The 9625-nt window shown below is 31.2% G+C and overlaps 1 protein-coding gene across 1 annotated transcript; it reads left to right on the plus strand.

The window, feature by feature from the left end:
• The first annotated feature begins 295 nt into the window (after positions 1–295).
• LOC109792067 (YTH domain-containing protein ECT4) lies at positions 296–5524 on the plus strand. The gene is made up of 9 exons (XM_083065130.1): positions 296–840; positions 1033–1100; positions 1317–1482; positions 1583–1659; positions 2491–2934; positions 3031–3531; positions 3655–3867; positions 4083–4235; positions 4940–5524. Exons 1-9 carry the CDS (start codon positions 819–821, stop codon positions 5033–5035), a joined length of 1740 nt encoding a protein of 579 aa, XP_082921256.1. The 5' UTR covers positions 296–818; the 3' UTR covers positions 5036–5524.
• Positions 5525–9625: the final 4101 nt, after the last annotated feature.

Below are 9625 nucleotides of genomic sequence, written 5' to 3' on the forward strand. Positions count from 1 at the left end.
AATTAAAATATAAAAATTCAAAAATTTTAAGTGAAAAGATAAAAATATACTTAAAAAATTATTAAAATTAAACTATTTAAATATATAATAATATTATTACAAATAAATTAGAATATATAAAATAAAAATAAAATGATTAAATAATTTAAAAATTGAAAGGATAAAATATTATAAATATTATTTAAATAAATTACTAAAAATATAAAATATAAAAAACTGTACCGGTACCCTCTCAAATAAGATGGGTACCATAGAATTTCTCTTTTAATATATATGGTCGTTTAGCCTTCTTCTTCTGCTTTCTCTTTCTCTTTCTTCTTATTCTTCTCTCTCTTCCATTGTAATCTGTGTTCTGTTCTCACCGTTCTCTCTCTTCCATTCATTCATCTGAGTCTCTTTAAATAGTCTCTCTATCTTCCAACCGAAAAATATTATCTTTTTAAGGATATCCGCACCGTGCTTCTCGCCCTTCTGTCTTTCTCACACCAAAAATCTCTCTTTTTCTGATTTTTTTTTCACCGCCCTGAAATCTAGAAACAAGCCGCAAAAATAATCAATACCCAGAATTTTTTTCGCTGAAATACTTTGTGGGGTTTAGTTGTTTTTCGGTTTTTTTTTTCTTCTTTAATTCTTCAATTTCGTATTTGAAGAGACATGCAAAGCTGAATTTTTATATATAATAATATATAAAGCTGGGTTTCTTCGGTATCTTGAGGATCTGCTGCGTTTTGCTGTATTCAGTGGATTGTGTTGAGGGGTTTTGAGAATTTTTGTTCAAGTTGAAAAAGCTGAGATTTTTTGTTTAAAGTTCTGCTACCATGGATGCTCAATTACAAAAATGTAATCCCTCTGTTTTTTTTTACTTAGTTTGTTTTTGTTTATTTATGGGCGTTATTCATGGTTTATATATATATATATATATATATATATATATAATTTTATTTTATTTTGCTTTTTTTCTTTTGTTGCCCTGGGGAAAGATTGAAAAAAAAGGAGAGATTTTTACTTCATTGAATTTTCTGGTTTTAACAGCTGCTGATGAAACGAGGAAGAAGCTTCATGGTGATTCTTCAACAGCTGAACTCAATAATTCCAACATGGTAATCAATGATAATTTCCAATTTTGCCCCATCTCTTTCATTCTGTTTTGCATGTGATGTGCAAAGTATCATTTTACCTTTGGATTTCAGAATCTTTTTTTTTTTTTATATTCTTTTTTCCTGTGCTCTGATTTGAAATGAACTGTTCCATTGGATGTGTGTGAGACATAGAGAATTTCATGTTTTCTTAGTGTGCATCTGGATGTGTTTGTTCAGGTTGCTTCTAAGGGTGCAAGTTCCCCATCTGATGCAAGATCGTGTGTTTCATCAATAGGAGATGCTTCTGGTAGTGTTAAGGAAGGTGATGTGGATCATGAGTACTTGTCCACAGATCAGAGTGTTCCTTATCCTGCTGGTGGCTATTATGGTTACTACTATCCAGGTTAGTGCTTCTGGTCAAAGACCTTCCCTAGAATGGTTCCCTATTCATTTCAATTGATTGCATATTTATGGTTTCATTTCTTACGGTAGAATCATCACAGGTTATGGTGGTTTCTTTGGAGAGTCAGACAACCAAGGGTACTATGTTGGTGCTGATGCCGTGGATCTTCAGTACCCTGTAAGTCTCTTGAGCTGAATTTTGGTTGGTTTTGTCATACTGTTGCTGTTATTGTTAAGTGTTTCAATTTGGACTGTGGTTGACTTGGTACAAATCTGGTCAATTCAGGCTATGCATATGTAAATACTTGAATTTGATCATGGAGTAAAATGTGTTTTTTGTACTCAAAATATCTTGAAATTTGGTTTTAGTCTCTATAAAAATTTAATACGATTTTATTCCTTGCATTTTTACAGGGAAAAACCTTTTTTTAAGTCCCTGGCAAGGGACTAAAACCACACCTCTTTTGGTTAATATAGTGACTATACATATTAAATTTTTTATGAAGACGAAAACCAATTTTTGTGATATTTGAGGGATCAAAAACATTTTTACCCTGATAACATGATAATTATGCCTTTAGATGATATAATTTTCATTTATCACCATTTCTACTTTCTCATGATTCAGGAGAAATAAGCATGGCTCTCCAAGAATCATATTGTTTTAAGAAAGGGTGGAATGGAAAATGAATATAATGTATCTACAAGCAACTTGATTTGGTTTTCTGGAGTAGCATTTGACCACCAGTTAAACTGTTTCTTTTTTATGTTAAAGAATCAAAATGATTAATATTTTAAAAACACAAATGCATGACATCTTTTCATAAATCACTTATTTTAACTCGGGGCATATGACTAGTAACTGGTTTCCTGAAACAGGTGGATATTACTATTCAGTCTCTTTCCATTCTTTGCTTTAGTTCAAGCAAGCAGATAATTAATCTTTCTACTATTCTTTGAGATATACTACAATTTTCAATACATTTGTTCTTTCTTTTGCTTCATTTAGGTCATGCAAGCAGATAATGGATCTTATGTCTATCTCGTGCCAGGACTTCAGACTGGCTACCCTTCATACTTTCCTCTAAGTACAGCCGGTGTCGATGGACAGTATGTTGGCCATAATGTCTACCCCCCTGGCTCCATCTTTCAACAACCGATTGGATCACCCGGTTATTTTCCAGCCTCTCTACAGTATGGAGAGTTTATGCCATCGACAACATATACATGGGACTCACCTCTAACGTCACAAGATGGGTTACAAGGACATAGCTATAATGAAATGGCTGGTAAACCAAATGATAGATCCAATTTGTCTTCCCAGAGTCATACAGGTGGTATTGTGTCAAAGTCTGCACCTCGACCAAACTCGGCTGAAGTGAAGGGTTCGACACCATTGTTAGAGGTCTCATCGACTCATGTTAAGCGTAACCAGCCAAAACAAACAAACAAGGTAACCTTACATTTTGGCATTCTACTTCCTTGGGGTTTATCTATAAGTATTACCCTTATATTAGATTGTTCTTACGAGTTTGTAATGTTTTTTCAGGCACCGGTTTCAGTCCTACATTCACCTGTTTCCAAGTTTCCCTCATACAATCAAGGAAAGAGTGGATTCATCTATCCAAATAACTTGCTTAATGTGAAAGAAAATACAAAGGGCTGGGTTAGTACTGAAAAGTTGAAACAGAGAAACAAGGTCAACGATTCACTTAACGAGCAGAATCAAGGTCCTAGAACAACTAATGCAAAGGGTGCATTAATATCTGGAGGTAACTCTGTGAGGAACTTGGCCGTAGGTGGGAGTGGAAATGTTGCCAGCAAAATCAGGACAGATCAATACAACCTTCCTGATTTTCCAACCAAATATGATCATGCTCTTTTCTTTGTCATCAAATCATACAGCGAAGATGACATCCACAAGAGCATCAAGTACGATGTGTGGGCGAGTACTCCTAATGGGAATAAGAGGTTGGATGGTGCATTTCAGGATGCACAGAAGCGAATGGAAGAGAGAGGAAGCAAGTGCCCCGTGTTCCTTTTCTTTTCGGTATGCTATTTGGTTCCATCTCATAAACTTCACATTCCATGCATCCATGCTATATTTTCTTTGCATTATGAGATTGTTAACTGTGTCTCTCAATATCCTTTCTGGTAATTGTATATTGCTCAGGTCAATGCCAGTGGCCAATTTTGCGGAGTAGCTGAGATGACCGGGCGAGTTGATTTCAACAAAAGTATGGATTTCTGGCAGCAAGATAAATGGAATGGATATTTCCCTGTCAAATGGCACATTATAAAAGATGTTCCAAATCCTCAACTACGGCACATAATACTTGAGAATAATGATCACAAGCCTGTGACAAATAGTAGAGATACACAAGAGGTTTGCATTTTGCATTTCATATAAAGCAATAATCTACTGAAGAAGTCTTGGAGCTTGTTTGGATACAAACTTATAAGAACTTTTGAAAGCTTCATCGAAAATAAAGAATTTTATCCAGTAGAAAAACTCTCAAAAGTACTTCTAAGCTTGTATCTAATCAGGCTCAGATGTTTCTTTTGTATGCTTACTCATGTCATTTATGGTTCAAATTTCAGGTGAGTTTTCCCCAAGGTGTTGAAATGCTCAACATTTTCAAGAACTATGTGTCAAGAACTTCCATATTGGATGACTTTGATTTTTACGAAAGCCGCCAGAAGGTCATGCTGGAGAAAAAAACAAGGCAATCTATGTCACATACCAATATACAGGTTTGCTTTTACATTTCCACCTTATTATTCCAAGGTTTTACTAAATATAGTTCCCAATGATTCCCACTTTTACTTTTTGATATGATTGACAATGGGAACTCTTGATGAGCGCATGTGATTGTGGGACCACATTGGCATAATTGTGCTTGGAGTAGGAATTCTTTTGCTGTATCTGACAAATGCCTAGTTGATATAAAAATTCTAAAGCTTTACAGAATAATATGGTGCAGGGAAATTCCATAAACTAAGGGTGGAACATTGTTTAATTTTCTATTCTCAGTTCTTTAATTTTTGTGTGTCATCATATTCCTTTGGGATGCTTTGCTCTCCTTGCTCATTGTTTATACTTTAAATAATACATGCACCTGAACTATCATCTGATGACAAATTATCATGAATAAGATTGTTGACTTTTATAATAATTACTTTAAAAGTTACTTCAATGATAATTTTTGATTGGTTGACTATAGAATTTAATAGTCATACACTAATAATGTAAAGTAATTTTACCCTGTCAACTAATTAGATCTCAACATTAGTATGTGTGACTTTTTTACTTTACATCATCTATGCATAAAAAGTCAACAACTTACGATAAATAGTAGTTTGTAATTAGATGACATTGTTAGTGAATCACTTTTTTATAACTTTTTTTTATACCAATTGATGGTGCATGGCTCTTAAACTTTGATTTCATTTGACAGCATATAGACGAATTAACCACTACATTTGGGTCAGTAGACCTATCATCTGTGAAGAACATGGAGGATCCTAAGGTGGTTGAGAAGGTGAATGAGTGAAGAACATGTAGGGCAGATGCTATTCCCGGGGACCCACCATGTCAGCATGCCGGTAACGATTGGCTCCAGAGTGTGGCTCCAGAGTGTGCCACGTGGGCCATAAAGTAAGAAAAGCTAATGAATTCAAATTTGAAGTACTAAAAAAATTGTTGCTGATGATGCTTTAGAAAGGGAAAAAAGAAAAAAAAAAAAAATTATCCGGGGAAATGGTGACTTTATTCCTAATTGTACAAAACTACAAAGGAAGAAAGTCTTGGAAGTGGATGGACCCGGTGATAGGGTGCTATGAAAAGCAGGTGCCATTTACTTTTTTTTTTTTTTTAATCTTTGTTTGCACATAATAAGCTCAGTTTGGTTCCTCCTTTGTTCTTGGTATTTTCACATTTTTCTTGTAGTTGTAGTTACCGATTTTAACAATATAACAAATGGAACGATTTGGACAACTCACCAATAATAATATGTTGAAAATGATGGGTTCTGTGTGGAAAATTATTGGAGCTAGGAAGTCTCTGACCATGCATTATTTCAATTTGAATATGTTACTTTACCTGGTCGTGGAGGTCGTGCATTATTGTATAATGAAATCGAGTGTTCACCATTCTTTAGGCATTTTTTTAAATAAATGAAAAAAAAAACTTGCACACGAAAGATTAAACTATGATATGGATTTAATTTAATTAGAATGTACAAACAGTATACAAGTTTTTAATCATTAATGGTTATGTATAGTAAAATTAGTAATTTTGTGATAGTAATTTTAACAATTGTGTAAAATATAATATAAGGATATTAGGGCAATGACGCACGAAAGAGTACAAATTATAACAGTTTTGGTTTTGCAGGAGGTAGGAGTGTTAAAATTTAACTTACAAAAAGGAAAAATTGAAAACTGACTCAAAAAAAATAAAAAGATTGATGGGGAACTGAAAATTAGTAGAGTTTTTTCGGTTTTTATTTTTTAAATTAGGCAGTTTGGTTCGATTTGTGATTTGAAAATGTAAAATTGATATAAATTAAATTGAATCTTTAGTTATATGTAAGTATATTTTGTCTTGAGTGGACGGTAGTAAATAATTAACTTAATATGTACTAGCAAGTAAATATATATATATATATATATATATATATTGTAGATAATATTTATTAGTAAATAAATTGAATGGTTGTTTTACCTTCATTAAATATTTTAATTAATTTATGTATGTTGTAGTTATGATTTAAATTTGGTTTATTTATGTTGTAGATACTCATTTATGAAATTTGGTGAATGTAAAACAGGGTTACTGATGACTTCATAAACAAAAAAAAAAGTTAAGCATTTTATGTACATTAAAAAGTATTTTGATTTTTTTTAATATTTATTAGCAGATTTTTGTAAATGTAAAAACTGAGCCAAAACAAATCGAGAAAGATTTATTTGGTTTGATTTGAATTTTATAATACATTTAAAATTAAATTAAATCACACCATATTTATTTTTATTTTTTGGTTCAAGTAATTTTAAGTATGAAAACATCTAAGGAGTAGGTTGTCAAATAAGTTATTTTCATTTTGGTTTGTTTTTTTGAATAAAACATAAAATTATCATGCAATTTAATTTTGTTTAGTTTGAATACAATATTAAATCTCAATCAGATCGAACTAATTTTCAGTGATTTAGTTTGTTTGCTTTTATGTTTATCTTTTTTAAGATTTTAATTTGTGTTTATATCCCTTTCATTATTATTTTTAATGTCAATTAACAAAATAAAACATTAATTTAATAATCATTTGACTCGTAAGGGATTAAAAAGCATAATTAAGTTATATTAATTTATGTGTTAGAAACATGTAAAATGACCAACTATTGTAAATATTTGTTATAATTGATATAGAGACTCAAATTATGTATATGATGATACTTGGAGAATTCAATTTGCACAACTGAAACCTAACGGATCAAAATCTCACCATTGTAACATCCACAAATCTAAAATTAAAATTAAGCTTATGTAATGTATAATAATAAAATTACTGAAAATATTATAAATACATTAAAATTCTCTCATAAAAAATTGCACATGCTATCAACATAGGAAATGGGATTTGTATAAATTTTTTTTTATTGATTTCATCATAATCTTAATCCTTCTACTCCAAATGGAATGAGTAATTGCAAGGATTCCTTTGATATTTTCTTCTCAAACATATTTATTATTATTTTGTACCTTGTTAAATTAAAGAAAAAAGTACATTTCAAAACTTTTTCAGTATAAAAGATGTCACATCATAATATATTTGATTGTTTGAAACTTACAAGAAATCAAATTTAATGTATAGCTAAAAACCGATTCTCCAAAGGTTATAAAGACCAAAATTAAAAATCAATAAAATAACTAGCAAGTTAACAACTACTCAAAAGAGACATGATGTTACAACTTATTAGAACTATACAACTAAAAATAAAATTGTAAAATGATGTTTATGCCTCTATTTTAGTAACGTCGTTTACATATGACTAAAACATACTTGCAAATGACATTCAACAAACAAAATAACACTAGCACTATACAAAGAAAGTCAGATACATCTCACAACATGTTTCTTGAATGAAAATGAAAGCTAGGTAGTTACACACAAATCATAGCATTTATGTCATGTTTCATAAAGCACCCACATCCATTAGCAAATACTCATACAACACAATGTTTTTCTAAACCTTACTCTCATATGCATGTGGTACCATTGAAAACATTTTTCATAGAATTAGCCAAGAGAACATGTAGTCAATGAATCATCAAATCATAGTTATTTGAAACTATCACTCTCAAGTAGGATGACACACATGGCTCATTGGAGTTATCAAACTTTTCAAGGATATTGCAACATATGGAATCGACATAAGTCATACAAAGATTTTACACTAATTAACATCTCAAGGCAAGATTCAATAGTTCTTTGTGGCTTCCCCAATCAAACTTATATGCATACTCCAAAATATATATTTTCATGTCATAATGCATGAATTCGCTCAAATATACACACTCTCACAAGATATAGAACATGGTGGATCCTACCTTTCATAGGCTAGTTTCTCATTCACATCATTCATAACATTTACCGTAGAATCTCATCATACAACTCATAAAGCAATCCACTTAGCGTTACATCACAAACATTAGTAACAAACACTTCTAATCACAACCAACATGTTAGGGGTTCAACACTCAATGAAAATGTCCCACGCTTAGTGCCAAGACTTCAGAGGATAAGGGTTTCTCTTTGGCGCTCTTTTTCTCATTGACAACCTTTTTTTGCTAAGCATCAAGAGAATAGAGAGTAAGAGTTGCTCTTTGAGGCTCTCCCACTCAACACCAATCTTCTCTCACTTAGTGTCAATAGAATGAAGAGCAGGGGTTGCTTTGTGAAGTTGTCATGCTCAGCACCATATGACTTGCTCTTAGTGTTAAGACATAATGAAACAGCTTAATCTATTGTACTTACACTTAGCAAGAAGCATTATGACATAATTCATAGTTGTGAATTTTATAAAATTGGGATCCTCCAAATGTTTTCGATCATCGTAAACAAAAATACAACCAATAAGGGTTTAAGGTCAAATAACAACATATTTCTAATCGATTTTATACACACAAATGTCAATAAAAAAATTCTAATGATTGTCCATAACCCATTTAAAAATTATAATTCAAAAGCACTAAAAATAATACACCTACATAACATCCAAACAATCCACAATTCAACAATCATAATAGAAATTTACTTGCTTCAAGATATTCAAAACTTACCCAACATATTCAATTCCTATGAGGTTTAAGACCAACTTTACTACCCACAATTCAAGTCATGCCCATGAGCAAGACAATACCTCAATTAAACCAAATTGTAATCGATTAAAATGATTATCCAAAACATTCCAGACTTGTTTTTATAACAAACTGTAATTGGTTAATTTGATCTTTAATCAATTAAAAACACCACCAAGGTGTTTCTATCCATAAGAGTTTATTGATTAATTAAAACAAAATAGTAACTATTAAAACATTTTTCAAGAATTAGTTAAAGAACTCTCAACTAAATTTAATAAATTAAAACAATAACATCCCAATCAATTAAACTATAACACCATATTTTTTTCAAAACAAAACAACTCTTGTGTAATTATGTAAAAAAAAAACTTGTAATCAATTTAATCAAAAGCAAACAACTTTCCAAAAAAAATCATTTAGTCTATGTAATCGATTATGAAAACCAACTAATCAACTATTCTGTTTCATTTCTAGTTTTTTTTTTTTTAAATAGAAACTTGATTAATTCTTACATGCTTGAACCTTTTAGACTTATAAAAACATCTTGCCACTTTAAATTTATTTGTCTTAGGGAAAAAAAGCTTTAAGCTTTTAAGCACACAATGATACCTAAGTCTTCATGATCACAAGCTAAAATTTAAAGTCTTCATGCAATCTTCAAATTGTACCTTTGATCATCCTTGATCATCTCATTGCTAACAGTAGAGATGAGCTCTAAGGGATTGGGTTTCTAATCTTATTGTATTTCTTTCTTTCTCTTCCTTTTTCTCTTTATTTGCTG

Source organism: Cajanus cajan, chromosome 10 (genome assembly GCF_000230855.2).
Source record: "Cajanus cajan strain Asha chromosome 10, NIPB_CcT2T_4, whole genome shotgun sequence".
NCBI lineage: Eukaryota > Viridiplantae > Streptophyta > Magnoliopsida > Fabales > Fabaceae > Cajanus > Cajanus cajan.